The following is a 21,615-nucleotide window of genomic DNA, read 5'->3' as shown; positions in this document are numbered from 1 at the left end:
AGAGGATCAAATGACAAATAGAAGTGTTTTATTTAGTACATAACGATGCAAAAGTTTTACACAGGAAATAGCTAAAACATTTTTACATATATAAAAATATTTCAATTACTATAGGAGAAAGATATTTCAAGTGATAGATTTTACCATTAATTAAGGTTAAAATAAGACTTTTTTAAGGTGAGTTTATTTCTAAAATACATAAATAAAGAGCATGTTTGGTGCATAGTATAGGATAATGCCTGATTGTATAAGACCTGATTAAATTTTAATACTATCCAGCGTTTGGTATGATATTGTATAAGATAATATCCTCCAATATTTTAAAAATTAATATATTAAAAAAATTTATTTTAATATATAAATGTTGAAATGATATATTAGTTCTTGGGAATTGTACTTGTAAGCAATATTATTACATTAACCCCTTATCATGCCTAATCCACAACTCCTAGGCCGGATTAAGTTATACATCATTTTGATGTATAAATGGGTCCTGCTGTATAAGTTTATATTATACGATGGTCACACCAAACAACTAAAAATGTCATAACGTATAGTATAAGCTTATACTATCAGGCCTTATACATCACACCAAACACCAAACAGACCTTAAATTTTAGTGAGTTCAAATCACAAAATAGTATAAATTAAATTCAATGTAAATGTATTCTCTTAAAGTACCACATCTGGTCTCTCTCTTATCTTGTAACAACGTTATTTTGAAGATTGCGTTAGAAGAAGTGATGAACATTCAACTATTCAAATGTTCACCCAATCATAAAAATCCATTGACGTGGTTGACTTTACGCGTTGGACACTAAGCCAAGTCATCGCAGGAATCTACCCGATACATTGGCTTTACCGTATTTTGTTGTTTTCTTAATTGTTTTGTTTTACTTTATTTATAAATTGTCTTTCTGTCATTTCAGCTTTCCCACCCCACCAAACGTTTCCTTGAGAATCAAAACACAACACCATTCTCCTCCTTCAAAGTTGAATCCTTTTCATCTTTGGGTTTTTTTATCAGAACAGCAATGCCGAACTGGGAACTCAAGAACTGTTGTGATCACGACCAGAAGGTCTTCATTGCTTGTGTTGCTGCCTTCACCGTAGTAATCCTCCTGGTATCATTTTTTCTTTCTCTCTCTCTCTCTCTCTCTCTCAAACCCACTTTTCTTACTTCTTTTCAGAAAGGAAAAAACCCCACTTTAGGAATTAGGATTATAGTTATTGTTTCTTCTAAATTCAAAAGTATATCCATGGTTGTCACAGTCAGATGCTTTAGATAATAAGTCAATCATAATTAATTTTCACTCCTCTCTCTCTCTCTCTTTTGAAATGTAACTACACACTTTTTAGGTAATTTTGCTTTTTTTATTTTATTTTGATGACTATTATAAATTGAACATGGAAACGATTGAAATCTTACATAATAGAAGGAAAGAAATGCTGAGAGAAAACAGTTGCTTTCTAATATTGGTAAATGAGGAATGGGGTTTAAGAATTTGGAGTTCCACAAATGATGTTGCCATGTAGAATATTCCTAGCTAGTACTAGTTGTTCATTTGCCCTGAAACCCATAAATTTTGCCACGGGGAAAGGTTTTCTTGAGAGAATCGTATGGCAGAATAGCAAGAGAATCTAAGATGTTTTTTTTTTTTTTTTTTTTTTCGTGTGACTTATTTCTCAAACTAGTTTTGACTGGATCAAACTTAGGTTCTTGAGTAAGCCTGAGCAACTGGATTTACTTGACATTTGACAATGGATCTTTCCAAAAGCAGGTCCTTAGTTTATGATCATATACTATACATCTATATGCTACATCATATTAAATTGTTATTGGTTAAAACAGAGAAGTTCCCAGATATTTACATGGATTTAATAACCTTTGATATTGATGTCATGTAGATATTTATATTCGTCGCAGTGGCTTACAACTGATTTTCTTACGCAAATAATTTGTTGTGGTGGTTATAGCTATGGAGGACTTTTCTACTTACACCTTTTAAGCTCATCACTGTGTTTCTGCATGAAGCGAGTCATGCAATTGCTTGCAAGCTCACTTGTGGCAAGGTAAACCTGTAAATGTAGGAGCTTAATGTTCTTTGATGATACAAGTAGACAACTTTTGAAGAATTTTTTTTCCTTTACCATGTTTTACAAGTTTCAGCTTGTATTCTATGCCCTGAATTACATGAAAATACAGATATGAGTTATGGTTTACAATATAGTGTTGCAAAAAATCCAAGAATTTCTGAGGCCAATATATATCATCAAACATGTAGCCACTAGCAACTTAATTTGAATGGAGATAGCATTGAAAATTCATCTAATGATCTATTTTATTTTGTTGCATTTCCAACACGAGATATCTTTCATTTCACCAACTAAAAGTTATTAGCAGGCACGGGCTGATTAAGATGGTAAATTTAGCTCACCAAATGAGCTGCTTATCAAGGATGATCTTAGTCACTTGAATGCTCTTCGGTAGTTAGGTAGACTATTTAAAGTAAAGCTGTTAAATCATTACACACGGTTTCTCCTAGTGTGATTGTCTTGTCTCGTTTATGGATATAATAGAAGCATTAGAACAACAATAAACTAATAAACTGTCTGCTAAGTAATTAAATTGCATTTGTGTAAAGTAGGAGCCAACATAATTTTGGTTTTGAAAGGAGGACGTTATAGAAGTATTTTAATCTTTTTGACTTAGAAAAGGATGCTCTATTTGAGGCTTATGGAAGTTTTGATTTAACCACCAGGGATAGAAGGGCATGCTTCTGATTTTCTCAAGGTTATGCCTTGAGATCATAATAACTTTTATGAATGAATAAAGGGAAAAAAGAAAAGAAAAGAAACACAGTTGTATATCATGATAAGAATTTAATGCTGTTCTTTAAGATTGTTTTGCCTTCCTTTCTTTGGGTAAACCATGGCTTGCAATCATCCTGAGAGGCTTTTTATTTTTATTTTTTTATCTCTGTTATTTTTAATTGTTTTTCTGATATTACAGCACTAGCAATTTCACTGTTCTAGCTTACAAATTATGGATTCGATAGATTTAAGGCTTTTAAGGCGATTCATTGTTATTTCAGTATTGCAAGTTAAGATGTTGCGTACTTTATTAATATCAAGTCAATTCTTCCTAAATCCTGAATTCCTATGCATCAATGCTGCATGTTTCAATGATGTGAGGTTGTATAAAATATCGTTACCAATATAGTCAACAATGGATTAGCTTTATACTTTTTTTTACTGCTGGCAGGACCATGGTGGCCTTATTATATTAAGGCTGAGAAATTTTAGAAGTTTGATTCTGCTGTAAGCTTCTTTATACTTATTTCTGTTTTCTACATGTTAAATCATTGTTATTTTGATGCCAATAGGTGGAGGGAATCCAGGTTCATGCAAATGAGGGTGGGTTAACACAGACACGTGGTGGCCTATACTGGGTGATCTTGCCGGCTGGATGTAATGCACTTTTCTCCCTAAATTTTCAGTTATCGCATTAATTTTTACTTGGATGCTACTTGATGTTTTTAATTATATGGTGTATAAACAAGGTATGCAATGGGTTAAATCTTTTGAAGTTAATTTATAATCAGGGTTTTATGCATAGCAATCTTATGAAACTAACAGCAGCACACATGCTATGGTTTTGATGTGAATTTGCATACATGTGCAGCAAATAATGAGATGTATAAATATGTTAATATTCTATACCTTGAATAGACACGCACACACCTAAAATTTTTAATGCATATGATTTGAATTTAATAAGAGCACTTTTCAGTTGCATTTTACCATTTTTCTGATTGGTTTTTCCTCTAGATCTTGGTTCATCATTTTGGGGAATGGCTTTGATACTTGCTTCCACAAATCTTATCACGGCAAGAATTGCTGCTGGTTGCTTCATTGTTGCTCTTTTTGTTGTGCTCTTTATTGCTAAAAATGTAAGATGGTTATAGATGCAGAAATAAAAATCTTTTCTATCAAATCTATTGAATCTATTTGTGTCCTGACTTTTCTCCCCTTTCCTATGTCTTGCTACATGCTTTTGTCAAAATAGTGGACACTCCGAGGACTCTGTATTGGTGAGTGATTTTACTATCTTCAAAAATAAAATGGATAAAAGCAAAGAAGACATTGACAAGATTTCTCACATTATTCTTCATGATCAATGACTATCAGGATTTATTGTTTTTATTGCTGTAATTTGGCTTCTACAAGAGAAAACAAAAGTCCATATCCTTCGCTATGTCATTCTGTTTATTGGTATGTTCTTGTCCTCTTCATCTGTTTCCTATAAATAATTTGAATTTGTTTCTGGTAGACAGTTTGTCATTTTTTGTGAAATATATAGGAAACTAACTATGATTTGGTTTTCAGGTGTGATGAACAGTTTGTTTTCAGTTTATGGTATGCTTTCAAGCACCTTTTTTATGGTTTATTTTCACTTCAGATAACAAATCTACTGACATGGCTTATATTATATGATTGAAATTCATATAATGTAGATATTTATGACGATTTAATATCTCGAAGAGTCAACTCCAGTGATGCTGAGAAGTTTGCAGAAGTTTGCCCGTGCCCCTGTAATGGTGTGGGATGGGGAGTTATTTGGTGAGTTTTGCTGTATGGAAAGTAGAAACACACTTAAACGCAAAGAAGATTCTTTTATTTTGGACTGAAAGTTAATGGTTTTATAGGATTGAAATTTAGACTATTTTTGTTACAAATTATGCTCTAGTAAATAATAACCTTTTGTTTATGAAACTTGTTCTCATTTTGCCACCCTGATTGTTTAGTTTTTTGTTAGATTTGAATGAAAATTTATAAATTTCTTCAAGCTTCACAAGATTGATTATTGAGATGGTTAAATAATGAGTTATAGCACAAGGAAAAGAAGTGCATGAACGAGCCGCTGGATGGCAAGAATAATATATGCTTTATCACTTATGTCATTATTATATTGTCATTAATGATATTTATGTATATGTAATTCCAATTTCAGGGGAATGATTTCATTTGCATTTCTTGGCGGATCTTTGTACCTTGGACTGGTCATATTATCATGAGGTAAATATACAATTTCTGTTACAAAATACATTTAATCATGTTTCATATTGCAAGGAATTAACTAATCAGCTGGATGTATTCCTCCCAAATTTCATACTAATTGGCAGTATACTAGTTGTAATACAAATATCATACATTCTTAATATCTCCTGTGCCTTTATGTTTGCAGGTTGAGAAATTTGTAGCCAAGCTGTTCCATGCTGCATAGAGCTTGACTCTTTCTCTTTTTATGCTTTGTATATTGATTTTTAGTTCTAGAAATTTTTTTCTACTGGGAGTTTGTTCCCTTAATGTTACTCCCATGGTTTCATTCTTTGCAGCCTATTTTGGTGCTTCCTAATGTATATTTGAAAATTTGATATCTATATCTCTTTTCATTGGCATGAAATAGGTGGGATACAATAAAAATTTATGAAAATTTATAAAGAGACATAGACACTGCAGCTATTGTTCCACCTTTTAGCATGAGAGGATCAATTCCCATCTTAAAAGACAAAAAGCCTTTGACACTGCAGCTATTGTTCCACCTTTTCTTTTCCTTCCAATTTTCGTCTCTGATTAAACCATACAAGTTACTCTTTATACCCTGTGCTAGTGTTCTGTATTCAACTTCATGTAACGTTATGAGTTTCTGATTTGATAGATAAATACATAATATCTATTTAAATTAACTTTTTTTAATTTTAAAATTTTATAGCCCAAATGTTTCAAAAAGTATTTTAATAGAATTTTTTAAGTATAAAATAAATTAATTTAAACATAACTCTAATTTTATAAAGTGAGATAAAAGATTTATTCAAAATTTGATAACTATATGATATGAGCCCATTGTGTTTCGGCTTTTAATCTTAACATTTGTATGCATTTTTGTCGTTGAAAATATTCAAAATTTAACATTTGTATTCAACATTTGTATGCATTTTGATTTAAGTTAATATTCAAAACTTAACATTTACATTTAAGCTGTTTATATAAAATAAAAAATAAAGAAAAATATTATTATAATTTGTATTTTCATTTTATGCAAGTATTTTTTATGATAGTTTTATAAATTTTTTTTAACTCCATCTTTATATATATATATTGATTTTTTTTTTTTTTTGGAATGAATCTGGAGGCATTCTTATTCAACCTCCTCCAATCATTTTGTTCTCGGAATACAGTTTCAAAGGCTACTTCTTAATTTTTCTTTTTAAGTCTTAGAAAAAGCTTTCTTTTAAGTTGTATTTTCTCAAGTAAGACAATGAAAAATTTGCATCAACAAGGAAAATTTATTCTATTTGCATGAACAAGGAAAATGATTATACAGGAGAAATAATTACTTTTTAAAGTTTTTTATTTTTATTTATTTTAACAATAACTTTGGCCCAACAACTAAGGTAGTTTCAAAAAAATAACCTATACATGAGATTGAACAGTGGCATAGCTAGAAAATAGTTTAAGTCCATGCCAAAAAACTTAGCCAGTACAAGGCTGTATCATAATATTTTTTTAAAAATGTAATATTTTTAAAATCAGACAATGTCAAGGCTCCAGCTGGTCTCAACGTGACTCCGCCATTGAGGTTAAGTCTATATCAAAAAAAGCTATTCTTACTTGGTTGAGCATGCAGAAGTGGAGAATAGAGACCCATAAAGATGGTGTCGTTATTGTGAATATCAGATTGTAACCTCAACAAGAATGGGTTATTATTATTTGGACAAATCACATATATTTTCACAGGAAGCAATTATGTTTGAGCCAGGAATATTATGGTGAAGTTAGCTCTCTACAAAAATGGGTTATTACTTATTAGATTTTTTTTATTAATGAAAAATGGATATGATTTTTTTTTTTTGTTGGATACGTGGAATTCCAAGCAAGATGAGAATTGGATGGTTTAGAATGATATTCCCTTCAGATTGATTCTCTCTTAGTTTCTGATATGTCAACTGTCAAGGACTTTGTTTGGTGGGGTTAGTGGAAGTTTTCCTAATGTATATTAGACCCTTAAAATTATAGAAAAACTAGATTAATGTCCGTATATCACTTACAATTATTAAATATATAAGAGAGTAAATACTTTTTTTGGTCCCTAACAAAAAACACGGTACCCATTTTAGTCCCTTACAAAAATAAATTACTCTAGAGGTCCCTAACAAATTTAAAGTGGACCCATTTAGTTAAAATCGTGATCCCTCACAAATTCAAAAAAGACCCATATTAGTTCCTCAAAAGGATTAAAATGGGTTCACTTTGAATTTGTTAGGGACCTCGAGACTAATTTTTTTTTGTAAGGAACTAAAGTGGAGACCGTATTTTTTGTTAGGGACCCCAAAGGGTATTTACTCTGTATAGAATGAAACATGATTAAGAATTCTACCCGTCTACGACCTGGGTTTAACTGTTGAAACCCGGACCGGTTGAACCAATTTGGTGTTTTTCAAAAATCATTTTACCGAATGTGTGGTGCTACCAAGACTCGAACCAGCCCCAAGCACTAAGTAAGAGAAACCAATCACTATGTCAATGCTTTATTTGGAATACTTTGTGACTATAATAATATTTATTATTTTTTTTTTTATAAATTCAAATCAAACAGTTCATTAGTAACTTACCGGTTGAATCAGTGACTCACTGATCCAGTACCTCAACCGGGTTAACCACCATTCCAGTTTTTATAATATTGGTAAAAAGCATTTAGAGGCAAATAATTAAGATCAATGGTGATATAGGCAAACATTTGAAATTCAAATTTCATAGTTAAAAAAAAAAGTATCCAAAACAAATTACAAATAAATGAAACATGTGTAAATACATATATTAAAGATAGATACCATCAAAGGTATAAATGAAATTAAGTGTGTTATTATAAGCCAGTTATACCAAAAAAAGTGGATTAATTGATAGTAACATTTATAACTTATGAAAGAAGTTATCATTTTGAAAGAAAAATAAAAAAACCGCAAAATAACACATGATATACAAGTCATAGGCTAAATCCTTACTTTATATAATATTTATAATAATATATTAGATTTGATAATAATAACAATAATTAGACTAGATTTCATGGAATTACTACAAGAGTTAAAATGACATGTTTATAGTTCAATAAACTTAGAAAAGTAATGATCTTTGTAGAATATAACATGTGGAGCTAGCTTGTTATGGATAACTTATTCTGCATGAAAAGAGTCAACCCCAAAGCTATATATGTCGATATGATGCTGTTTTATTATTGGATAATAACAATGCATACTAGAATGTCAACGCACTATTAATAGCATTTTTGGCAGTCACATTCCTTCCATTAAAATGGCTTTGAAATTAGAGAGATTATTGCACATGGAATGCCTTCATAATCAGCGTTCTCTACATTGAATCTTAGTTGTTTCTGCAGCATACTCTTTAAGCAAAGCAAAGCATTGACACTTGGACACTGAAAAAAGGCAAGTTCGTTAGGAATAAATTCTAACTATTCGAGATCAATAAAGTAACCTTATCTAAAATTTGGTGAATCAAACTCTAAGCAGAGAGAAAAAGAAAATGTGAATGTTAATTAGTTGTCTTATTTCAATTAATTGTGGGATGAGGGAATCAATGTGTCATCTATGTATAAATAGGCATTCCTTGTTCGTAATCTTAGCATGGCTTGTGTAAGGGATTTGAAAGGAGAAAGTTTTTAGTAACCCTCAAAGGCTTCCACAGCACCATGTTACAGTCAAATCAATCAATGACTAGAAATGTGGAGTCGTGGAAGTACTTTTTGGGTTACCCAAGTCTTTAATCCTCTCTTGGTTTAGTGAAATCAGTGAGTTAAACACACCTGAGTTGGTGTACTTGAGCTTATTTGTTTTCATCCTCAAGTAGCATCACGGATGGTTTTGGCTGTCAAATAATTCATGTTTCTTGAATTTTCTTATTAAACTTTTTGTTTATGTGAACCAATCAATCTTTTCTTTACTACAATGGGGGTGAGTACATTAAAAAATACACAAGCTACGTGGTCTCAGATGAACATTATTTTGTACCAGCTAGCAAATTATATAAACTTTCTTTTTTTTCTTGGCGATGATATTAAACTTTCTACTAATTATTTGTTAATGGTTTAAATTATAGTCATAATATTTTTATTGGTTCATGGATGAAGCTTCCTTATATTTTTATTGTTTTGAGATTAGTTCCATAGCCGAAGAGCCGAAACTTGTGAGAATACCCTAGAGAATTTACTTACCTCAAAGAGGTAATTAGGGTTGATATCAAAAAAAAAAAAAAAAATTATGACTGTATCACCTCTATTGACAATCTTTACAACTGTTCATCGTGTATTACAATCACAAATCTCCAAAGGCACTGGTTCCTCATATATGTTTTGAAGTTTGACATAAAGAAAAGCAAAGTTGTATCCCAGAGGCCAGAACCAGTAACGTGAGTATTACAATCACTTTTACCATTTCATCTTTGTTGAACTCATTTGATTAGACGAAGCCATCCTTTTTATGTGGTTATTGAATTTGTTCATTCATATTGCTAGAAGATATATATATTGCCACTCACTTAAATGGTCCTTTTGACATCTCTACTACTTTATTAATTGATGACCAATTCAATGGATTCGGTTGAATACACCATAGACTAATTATTCTTTTTTATTTTTACAATCTAGTTGAGAAGACGAGAGAGAGAGAGAGAGGAGCGTTTGTATAATAATGTTGTGGCCGGAGTAGTTATAAAAAAAAGCAAGATTAGATATGTCTTGTTCTTTGCCATTATTTGCTCCAAAATGGAGCATGCTATCCGCAAAAGAAATCGTAAGAGTGATATACTTCTGTTCGCTTTCCAACTTCAAGACTGTCAATATTTTTAGCATTAAAAATTAGATACTTGATAATTGTAATGTCCTTCTTATCCATTAATTCACGCTTTTGCATCATCTCTAAGCCCATGCATCAAAAGTAAAAGATATATAAATCACTAAAAGTGAGTTAGTGGCAAGAGACTTAATTAATTTACATGACATTATAAAATCAAATTTTAGTATCATAATTATATGTGTGTGTGGTGTTGAAATCGACACAATCACACACACGATCAAAATCGGAAAAAAGAGAAAAAAAAATTAAAAATAAAGTTAAAAGTTGTTTAATGATTATATAAAATTTTTATTTTAAGTTACTTAAAAACTGCTAATTTAAAAAAAAGAAGAAGCTAATACAACTTAAAAAAAGCTCCTCCTAGGTAGAAAACCTTCGGTATAACTAGGGGTGTTCGCGGTCTGGATTGGATCGGTTTTGGAAGCAAAATTCATCCGATCTAATTCCTTCGGTTTGATAATGTAATCATCCATTCGGTTTGGATTTTTTTTTCAAATCTGATCCGATCCAATCTAATTTTTTTCGGTTTGGATTGAATCGGTTTTCGGTTTTTTGAATATACTAAAATTAATTTTATGATTATTGTGCAAATAACATCTTTTATATATTGGCTTTGTAATTTTATTTTTTTTAAATACAAAAATATCAGTAAACGATACTATAGTTTTTTTTTGCAATGAGATATGAAGCTCTACACAGATGAAATTTTGTTGATGAGATGTGACTAGGTTTTTCTTGGGTTTAGTTGATGAGTTAATGAGTCTTGGGTTTAGAAATTTTTGAGCTATGATTGCGTAAAGGACCAGGATGGTAGAGGAGAATTAATATATTGGATTGGTTTTCATCAACCCATCCGAAAATCGATCCAATCCAATTAAAATTTGTGATTTTTTTTCGGTTTTCGATTTTCGATTTATTCGGTTTTCAGTTTTTCGGTTCGGTTTCCGCGGTTTGAATCAGTTTGGATCGGTTGATGAACACCCCTAGGTATAACCATTCTACCTACGCCCAATTCAAAAAAGAAAAGTTTATGGGATTTAAATAAAAATGCAAACAAAAATCTTGATTCAAATAGAAGGAAACTTTCTCCGTTTAGAAAAGGAGTACCCAATTCGGTATTCCTATTGCATTGAAGAAATTTTCCCTCCTAAGAGCTCTTGAGTTTTGATTTTTTTTCTTCATCATAAAAAAAAAATTATTATAAGAACTTTTATAAAAATATGTTTAGCCTAACTTTTGCTAATAAAGAGAAAGGAAACTAAAAAAAAATGACCTCCAAAACAGTGGCGGAGCCAGGCTCAAATTGGCCAAAAATTTTTACGTGTATTTAATTTTCTTAACTTTAGTTAGTTCATATTATAATATATTTAAATTGGGGAAGAATCCGTTTATAATTTTTTTTTGTAAATCTTTGCAAATTATACTACATACTCTCGGAAGTAAATAGTGTTACCTAATGTATTTCTGGGAGTACATAGTGTAGTTTGTAAGAGTTTATAAACAAAAAGTTTATAAATATAACCTCCCTATTTAAATTATATTAAATATCGAGCACCTGAGCAGACAGTATCAAGAAGAATTATAATTTTATTAAATATTTTTTATATACAAGTGAAAATTAACACATAACCTAATACAACTTACTCAAATCTCTTACAAAAAATATTAAGTTTTAGATAGGATCAAAATACAAATTGTCGCCCGGGACAAATAATAATTTTAACCCGGCCAAATTATAATTAATTATATAATAAGTATAATTTGTTAAAATTTAGCCCGGGCCGAGGCCACACCCAAGATGTACTGGCTCCGCCACTGCTCCCAAACATACACTAAGTTGTTGTTTAGTCTTTTGTATTTTTTGATGTTGGGACCTTAGTATCACTACTAGAAAAGTCCAAATTTGCGACGAAAATTATTTTTCATTGAAGATTTTCCACGGAAAAAGAATTCCGTCGAAAATAATTACAAAATAAAATAAAAAAAAATTGGTTTTATGAAATTTTCGACGGAAATCAGATTCCGTCGAAGATTTTCCACGGAAAAAGAATTCTGTCGAAAACAATTACAAAAAAATTAATCGAAAAGAAATTATTTTTATGAATTTTTCGACTGAAATATGATTTCGTCGTAGATTTTCCACGGAAAAGGAATTCTGTCAAAAACAATTTCAAAAAAATAAATCAAAAAGGAATTAATTTTATGAATTTTTCGACGAAAATCAGATTCCGTCGAAGATTTACCACGGAAAAGAAATTCCGTCGAAAACAATTTCAAAAAAATAAATCAAAAAGAAATTAATTTTATGAATTTTTCGACGAAAATAAGATTTCGTCGAAGATTTACCACGGAAAAGGAATTCCGTCGAAGACAATTTCAAAAAAAGAAATAAAAAAAATTGTTTTTTTATGAATTTTTTCGACGAAATTCAGATTCCGTCAAAGATTTTTCACGGAAAAAGAATTACGTCGAAAACAATTAAAAAATAAATCAAAAATAAATTAATTTTATGAAATTTTCGACAGAAATCAGATTCCGTTGAAGATTTACCACGGAAAAAGAATTCCGTCGAAAACAATTTCAAAAAATAAATCAAAAAGAAATTGTTTTTATGAATTTTTTGACGGGATTATGATTCCGTCAAAGATTTTCCACGGAAAAGAAATTCCGTTGAAAACAATTTCAAGAAAATAAATCAAAAAGAAATTAATTTTATGAATTTTTCGACGAAAATCATATTCCGTCAAAAATTTACCACGGAAAAGAAATTTCGTCAAAAAATTCTTGGTGAAGTTGAATATTGTATGTGTTGGAATAGAAGGATTGTATATTGATATGTTAATTTTTATTATTAAAGTTATACATGTTATAATATATACTTATTGTACATCATCCGTTAATTGTATAATTGTTTTTAATACTTAGCTTAATATATGATATGGACTTTTTGTGCTTTAATGTATTGATTGATAAGATTTCATTTCTATATGTTGTTTATATTGATTATATTTTTTTATCTGGTGCAATACAGAAATTGGTATTAATTTTTTAGAGAACAATTTTAAAAAAAATTCTAAAATTTTTCGACGGAATTTGTTTTCCGTGGAAAATTAATACAAGATTTTTCGACGGAATTCCATTCATTTTCCGTTGAAAATTTTCGAAGAAATTTGTTTTCTGTCGAAAATTAATACAAGATTTATCAACGAAATTTCATTCATTTTTTGTCAAATTTTTTTGATGAAATTTGATTTTTCGTCGAAAATTATTTCAAAGTTTTTTTACGAAATTTCATTCATTTTTCGTCGAAAATTTTTGACGAAATTTATCGACGGAATTTCATTTATTTTCCGTCAAAAATATTCGACGGAATCTCTAACTCCGTCGAAAAAAATTTACCCACCAAGAGATATTCGACGATTTCATTTCCGTCGATAATTCCGTCAAAAACATAATTTTTGACAGAATTTTAACCATTTTCGGCGTAATTTTTTCGTCGGAAAAAAAATCACTTTTTAGTAGTGGTAGTGTTTGGTTTCTTTGCGAACGGTTGCTGTGTTAATATAAATTGGAAAATGGAAAAAAGGAAAAGACATTGATATGTTGCTTGAAAACTTCTCTTCTTGTTCCCCAATTTCCCCATATCTACCATATAATTAATAAAAAGTCACAGGACATGGCCACAAATTAATAAAAAAGAGAGAGCATAATTCGTGTATAGAAAACTCGATATCAATTTAATAAAAGGGTTATATTTATCTTATTTTAATGAGATAAACAATTTTCTACACACACAAAACAGGGGTAGGTCCCACCACTCTTTTTTTTCTCTCCTCTTACCTTTGAGTCTCTCACTTATAATTTTATTTCTTCAACATGAGATAACAACTTTCCTACAACATAAGAAAAGTATTTCCCTTAATAAAATCATAGGCAACTTTACATGGAAAGTACGATTTTAATATCTTATTGAAAAAAAAAACATTATAGCAAGTCCTATTCAAGGTTACGATTAAAAATTAATCGAGCACTCAAATTGTTGGAAATCGATAATCACACAAATCGAAAATCAAAAGAGAAAGAGAGAGAGAATAGATTTATCATGATTCACCCAATTTAGGTTATGTCCAGCTTGTCTGTACTATATTCACATCACCATCACTCATTACAAGCCACTCGGTTTGCAAGGAGAATATAAATAGGATTAGAAAAACCTTAACAACAACTATTCATAGGTCCAAACTCAAACTACTAAAAAAGAAAAATACAATAAATTAAAGGCCCATAACAGTAGCTAGCCCCAACAAGCCCACAACAGTACCTTGTAAATCAGAAGCCCAAACTCTCCAGTTGTCTTTCAACTGACCTGGACAACAAAGGTCCTCATCAACATACGAAGTATGAGCCATATCCAATAGAAATAGCAACTTTCTTTAAGTGGGAGGAAAAATAGTTAATTTTCCACTTTTAAAATTTTTGTCGCTTTAAAAAATCATTTTTATTTATTTGTCATTATAAAAATTAAAGAAGTATTAATTGTTAAACTTATTTAATAATTATATAATTATCATAAGCGACAAATATTTTAAAATTACGTTTGTATATATATATATATATATATATGCAATGAAATTTACAATTGTATTTTCTATTCAATGAACTTCATGTTGTGACATTCATTTTTGGAAGAAGAAAATGAAAAAAAAAAATCTTGATTTGATTATTTTTTAAGGAAATAATAATTTTTTTTTAAGACTTTTAATAATAAGTTCTTTTAATTACAAAATTAATAAGCTAATTACATAACTTTGAAATAACAACGAGTTCTGGTGGGAGGAAATGAGCATGTGAGAGGTCTCCTATCTTGCATACATTCAAAATAACATCATGATATAAAACACAGTGATCTAACACATCCTAGCTCTTTAATATGGCCGTAGATATCACAGACAAAGAAAGAAAGGTGTTATGCATATATTATATATCAACCGTAGGTTAATTCACTAAATGAGAAATCATATATTCTTAAGAGAACTCTTGTGCTGCCACCATATATATATAAAGGGGTATTCTCCCTCATTTATCAAGCAAGAGGTATCTCTTTTATCTTAAACATTGAACCTATAATTCTTATTAACTTAAGCGTCTAAGTACACTAATCCTTTGTTTCACTCGAGCACAATGAGCTTCTCGTAGGCCTATTCTATGGAAGCTCAAGGACATCCCTCACATTATGTCCCAACAACCACATCTGTTAGGATTTTGATATTCAGATTTGGAAGAAAGAGAAAGAAATGAACATGGAGAGATCATCAATTGTATGGTGAATTTTCTATTGGTGCTGCTTGCTTGAACCAGTTTGAACCGGAAACCTCATTTTTTTTTTTATCTAAATGAAGAGCATTTCATATATAACAGAACAGACATTTTGATAAACTGAGTAGATGATTTTGAAACTGATCACTCAAACTAGAAGTAAACCTTCAAGTTCCAACAAAAACTTCCAGTATTCAAGTTATGATTGTATACTGGAAGCCTTTGAGGGAACATGGAGAATTCTTCATTCAACCTTACCATGATTATATGCGATTGTTCATATTAATTTATAGGCAGGGTTGGCCCTTATTGCTCTAAGAAAAAAAGGTGAAATCAACTATGCTGGGTCATACCGTATTTGATTCATTATTCGATTCTCCACAACTCTGTTTTGCTTTTATCTTTTCTCTCTTTTTAGATAAAGAGAAAGCTTATCTTTAGGAAACTCTGTAAGAATGAAAATAGCTAGATAGGGAAGAACGAGTTAAAACAGCCCATCTTTATTCCGTTAAGATATAGTAGTGGAATTTTTAGTTCAAATAAGCACTCTATTTTAGCCGTTTATCTTCTATATATCTAGTGAGTTAATGGAAAAAATTGGATATAAAACTTTTATTTAAAGTAAAATGATACTACCCATATTATATATATATATATATATATATATATATATATATATATATATAATATATAGGGTTTACATCTCTGCAGCTGTTGTACGTGCAGCAATCAAATACTTGTCATATATATACGTGAAAGACTAAATGTGGGGAATCATAACCATACAAAAGATGAAAGCATTATATACGTGAAAGATTAAATGCGGGAAAACATAACCATACAAAAGATGAAAACATTAAATGTGAAGAATCATAACCATACGCCTGTCGTTGTTGTACGTAAAACGATTGCAGAAATGATTTTACCTATATATATATATAGGAAGGTTATATTAACAAATATTTTTCTTACAAACTATATTAAGTCTGACTAGTTAAACACTCTTGATTAAAGTGTGACTAGTCAAACTTTGTGTAGTTTATAAGTTTGTCAATATAATCCCTCCCATATATATATATATATATATATATATATATATATATATATATATATGTATGGGCTTATCGTTTCTCAAGCTGTTTGAGATAATCTTATCTCCGGCTAGTAAATCATAACCGTACAAAGATGGATCAATGGTGATAAAGGAAGAGAGAAAAAGAGAATCATAACCATTCAAAGGTGAATCAATTAATATAAGAAAATAAATAAATAAAACGACGTAATTTTGGGGTAGCCGAAGATAAACTTATCTCAAGCTGCTTGAGAGATATTTTTCCTATATATATATAACAGATGTTATGGATTTATGGATCCGTTGGATATCTTGTTACATGACATCATTTTTGTCCTGCAATCCATTTTTAACTATGTATTCGGGGAATACATAGTTACAAATAAATTGCAGCACAATTTTTATTCCTACAACACAATATTTATATTTCCCTAGATTTATATCTTCAAAAATCATGATAAAATTTACACATATTTTTTAAAAACTAATATTTAAATATAAACCAATATTTTTAAAAAAAAAAATATAGAATAACAGATTTAAAAATTTGTACTATTATATGCCAGAGCTTTGTTTTAGTGGACCCGGTACACATGGTTCATTCCAAAAGTAGTAAAGGATAAGGGAGTTGAAGGAAATTTTCAAAGAAGTGAGAGACAAAAAAGGAAGCTCATTTTTTCAAAAATGAAAAAAGGATCACCCTAAGAAAATAAGCCCGGATCACTTTAAAAAATCCCTATATGCAGACCCTTAATATTACAGAAAGATTTCATAGAACAGACCACAAGAGCAAAAATGACACGTTCATAGAATTCTGCGAATTCAGAAAAAGCAATTATCTTCCTATAATATAGGTCATAGTGCTTCTATATGGATAACTTATTCTCCGTCGAAAAAAGTCACAACCCCAAAGCGAATTCCAATATGATGCTGTTTTATTGGAAACGAACGCTTCATATTAGAATGTCAACGCACTAATCGCAATCTTGGCTATCAAATATCTTTCATCAGTGGCTTTGAAATCCATGGGCAGAATTACACAAATTAAAGAGATTCTTTCACATGGATCGAATACTAGACATATAGTAAAAAAAAAAATTGTTAAGGATAATTGTTAGATAATTGATTTTTGGTAGTTGATAATTGTTAGATAATTTAATGGTTAAAATTGCTTGTTTATCTAAGAATTAATAATAATAACAAGGATTTAATATTTCAAGTTGGGCTCCTTTTTTCTTTATTTCTTTTCCTAATAGGGCCATACCACCCTGAGTAAGATAACTCTATCTTCAACTTAATTACGCGAAAAAACATTAAACCCTAATAATATTCCTAGTAAAAAAATATAGTTGTCTAATATTTTCCTATTAAAAGTATACTCAATAATCATAGTACAATTATAAAATTGTTAGGATGGCCTATACATAATTGTAATTTTCCCTAATTTTTATTGGCAGGACTCAATCGGGGGATTAATCTTCAACATTATTCATTTTTTTCACCTTTTTGTCAAAATTATTGTAAAAAATGCAATCCTTAAGTGTTCCATATCGCTATAACTTGTGCAACCTGCTGGAAAAGATTTTACCAGGCAAATACATATTTTCAATATTAATTTTCAAATTTTGCTACATAACTGTGGAGAATCACTTTTATTTATCAAAATTAAAGCAAAGCAATGGCCCTATCTCAGAAGCAATATTGGACCTTGAAATAGGCAAGTTCATGAGGAATAAATTCTAACTAGTCATGATCCATAATTAAAGTAACCTTATCTATACGAAAAAAAAAAAAAAGTAACATTATCTAAAATCGGTGAATCAAACTCTCAGCAGAGAAAGAATGGGAATGTCGTTTGCTATCCAATTTCAAATAATGGTGGGATGTGAGAATCAGTTTTTTAATCTTTGTGTATAAATAGGTATTTTTGTTGGTAATGTTAGCATGGCTTGTGTGTTATGGAATTTGAAAGGAGAAAGTCTTCGGCAACCCTCAGAGGCTTCCATGCCACCATGTTACAGTCAAATCATTCAATGACCAGAAATGTGGAGTCATGGAAACTCTCGGGGGTTACTGAATGTTTTAATCCTGTATTGTCTTCGATCGGTTTAGTGAAATCAACAAGTTAAACACCTGATTTGGTGCAGTTCAGTTTATTAATCTTCATCCTCAAGCAACTACGCAAGCAGTTTTGACGGTTAAGTGTTGGAAATTCAAGTGTGAATAGTGAAATTTTATATTGATTAAAAATAGACTAAATGAGAATCATATAATTGGAATGATTCATAAACTTAACACCTTTACTGTTATGGGTTGAAACTTGGCTTTGGATATGAGAATGAACCTTAGAGCCGCGGTAAGATTACTCTATATAATCGAAAGGTTATAAGTACGAGTATTTGTGTAGCTAACAAATTAAACTCTCTTTTTTTAGTAAAAAACTCTTTTAATTTTTGTGATAAAATTAAACTTTCTCTTAACTATTCTTTTAACTAACAGTATTCTTGTTTTTTCTAATATTGTTATTTTTCTTTAAGTCAGTTCTATAAGATCTAATTTGTTTCATTCATTCATTTGTCATTATGATTGGTCTAGTGACGAGGGGTTTGAGCATTAGATTATGTGTTTAATTCTCACTTCTATAAAAAAAAAATTGTTTCATTCACAAGCTTTCCCCGGCATTTCGTTGAACTAATTACGTTCCGTTTCGAAGACTATTGCCTGACCTTTTAATTCCAGTACGATGCACTTCTACACGAGTTTTAGGATTAATACAAAAGGTTCGCTTTTTCTGCAGTTACGACAGATAAGTTATCCGCAGTAAGCCCAATACGACGTCGTCTTGGGGAAGAAATCATGATATTTTTGTAATTCTAATTTATTCCAGGATTATTATAATCTTTATAATTATAACTTTTTAATCTTTCAATTCACAATATATAATTAATTCAAACTTTGCATGGTGCCAATTTTTCTATTCCAATAGTACATATTTTTTTCCCTCAGCTGCACCCATATGGACACCTTGCAAAATATCTATTTCCTTGAAATTATGTAAAGAATTAGCATCAAGATCTTGATCTGGTTGAGTTTTCAACATGGAGATGGATTGATTGTGATAAGGAAAACTATTATGTAGTCATGATAGTAAGCCTTCTAAAATCTGCATATAACAAGATCAGAATATGAACCGAATGAGATAGTTGGAAAAATCCTGAGTTTCACTAACATATATAGTTCTTGATGTAGAAATAGACAAGGCAGAATAGGAGAGTGCCGTGATGTTCACTGGTTGAGAGACTATGATAAACAGACTTGGTCAGCTGAGAAGAGAAGCCCATGAGAAGAAGGAAAAATAAATGAGTAGAGAGAGACTCAAATAAGAATTATCACATTATTGTGAGAGCTTACTGTGTGTCATTTGTCATTTTAAAGGATGTAAGTTGTGTCCTTTTAGTGACTTACACAAAGTCTGACCAGTCATACTTTGTGTAAATCTGAAAAGTTATTTTTTTTACACGTCAGCGATGTGATTAGGAAGAGAGAAAAAAAAAAATAACTTTTCATATTTACCCAAAGTCTGACCGGTCAGACTTTGTGTAGTACAGAAGCTTCTGTTCTCTCAAAGATACTTCTTGTTCCCGTATTGTTATTGTAATAGTCTAGTAAACAGATTGGACCTAACCTTGTTTAATTGCACTGGTTTGTTTGTAGTGTGATTTTTCCAATTACAAGTACTATACATGGAGCAAACAACTCCACACGGGACACCACCATCAGAAAACCTTCTTATAACTTCCTTTTAAGGCAATTATTATTATACCAGCTGATATTAAAACTTCAATATTACACCCTAACAAGTAATTGAAAGAAAAATTGCAAACAATTCATCAGATTATTCCATGGTGTATGTAACCGGATGAGAAATAATAAATGAAACCTGGACGATAGCACCATTCAATCAATTGAATGTAAATGAGGGAAGAAGACATGTAGGTAAAAATGCAATAAACAATGAACTAACATAGAGAGAGCTAAATAGTAAAGAACATGAACACAACCAAACACCATTGCCACAAGTGGTAAAGAATTTGTGTCCCTTGACTAGAAGTCTTGTATTCGAGCCCTAGATATGAAAAAAATGATCTTGAGAGAGCCGTCCCATTATAGGGTCCAACAATGCTTGAACCGGACTAGTCCAAAAGACGAACCTGTTAAGGAGACTTAAAAAAGAAAAGAAAAAAAGAACAGGAACACAATTTTGCTAAAGATGAATGCTATAATACAGCCAAAAGAAAGACTGAATCTGAAGAAAAATATCTGCATATATATAATTTAATAATGATTCCTCCCTCGTGCTTCTACCTTTGGATTTTGGAGTTGAAGAAAAATATTTGGCTGCCACATAGATCGATGTTTATATTGCAAGATTTGAACTGCAATTCAGGTTGGCATCATACAAAGAATAGAAAATGATCACATTAATTCAATCTTTTAATACACATGCACCAATGTGTCGACAAATTAAAGCAAACAAACCTTATATATAGTGTCTCTGTGATTGATTAGACTATCGAAATACAAAGAATAAAGCCTTCAGTTAACTCTCTCAGGCTAACCGCTACTCCATGTTTCTTCATATTTATCAATCGATTTGAAACAGTGTAGCGGAAGCCTTTGAGGGTCACAGAAGACAGTTTCTCTATTCAATCGCCAACAAACAAAATGCTTCATAGGAGCCCTTTGAAAGGAACTAGGGAACTTCTCTCATTGGAACCATTCATATTTATTATAGCACATGCACTACACTTATAATGAAAACTAAGGGTTAGTGACCTTATATATATATATATATATAGCGAGGGTTTGTCCCTTCGCCTCATGATAAAACAACCAAAATAATAATATATATTTCCCATAAAGCATATGGTGGGGTGTTCTGTAAAATGGATCGAATTCCATGCCTAACACTATCTTTAAAAATGTTCTTAATTTTTCAGATACGGTATTCTCCATTATTAATCCTAGAACTACATAAAAAAAAAAGATGTAAATATATGAATGCATGTGAAAAAATATAATAGTGTTTACAATTAGAGGGTATGCATGTGTAGGTTGGTTTGATTCGTGGAATTAAGTTGTTGCCTGTTGACATCGTTGGGAAACAGGGAATAATAAAAAAATAAAAATAAAAAAAGATGGAATATAAATATGGCTTAAAATATAGTGTTATTCTATTGGTATTGGGTCCAGAATTTCCAAATTCGGTGTGCATGGTTGTGGGAAATTAAC

General features: G+C 30.6%; 1 protein-coding gene across 1 annotated transcript; it reads left to right on the top strand.

Moving 5' to 3' along the window:
* Nucleotides 1–951: 951 nt before the first annotated feature.
* Nucleotides 952–5,450, top strand: LOC133296905 (uncharacterized). Its single transcript, XM_061495951.1, has 10 exons — nt 952–1,124; nt 1,978–2,073; nt 3,387–3,471; nt 3,832–3,953; nt 4,070–4,094; nt 4,192–4,275; nt 4,390–4,419; nt 4,518–4,623; nt 5,015–5,079; nt 5,249–5,450. Exons 1-9 carry the CDS (start codon nt 1,035–1,037, stop codon nt 5,076–5,078), a joined length of 702 nt encoding a protein of 233 aa, XP_061351935.1. The 5' UTR covers nt 952–1,034; the 3' UTR covers nt 5,079; nt 5,249–5,450.
* Nucleotides 5,451–21,615: the final 16,165 nt, after the last annotated feature.

The sequence above is a fragment of the Gastrolobium bilobum genome, unplaced genomic scaffold, assembly GCF_033153095.1.
Source record: "Gastrolobium bilobum isolate Gb01-03AN ecotype WA unplaced genomic scaffold, APGP_CSIRO_Gbil_v1 utg8008, whole genome shotgun sequence".
Lineage (NCBI taxonomy): Eukaryota > Viridiplantae > Streptophyta > Magnoliopsida > Fabales > Fabaceae > Gastrolobium > Gastrolobium bilobum.
The sequence above is the reverse complement of the archived record's forward strand: the minus strand, read 5'-3'. Positions and strand labels throughout refer to the sequence as shown.

Coding starts and splice junctions, on each gene's coding strand:
- LOC133296905 (XM_061495951.1), top strand. CDS start 1,035: ATGCCGAACTGGGAACTCAAGAACTGTTGTGATCACGACCAGAAGGTC. Junction 1,125..1,977: donor TCACCGTAGTAATCCTCCTG/GTATCATTTTTT, acceptor TGGTGGTTATAG/CTATGGAGGACTTTTCTACT. Junction 4,420..4,517: donor CAGTTTGTTTTCAGTTTATG/GTATGCTTTCAA, acceptor CATATAATGTAG/ATATTTATGACGATTTAATA.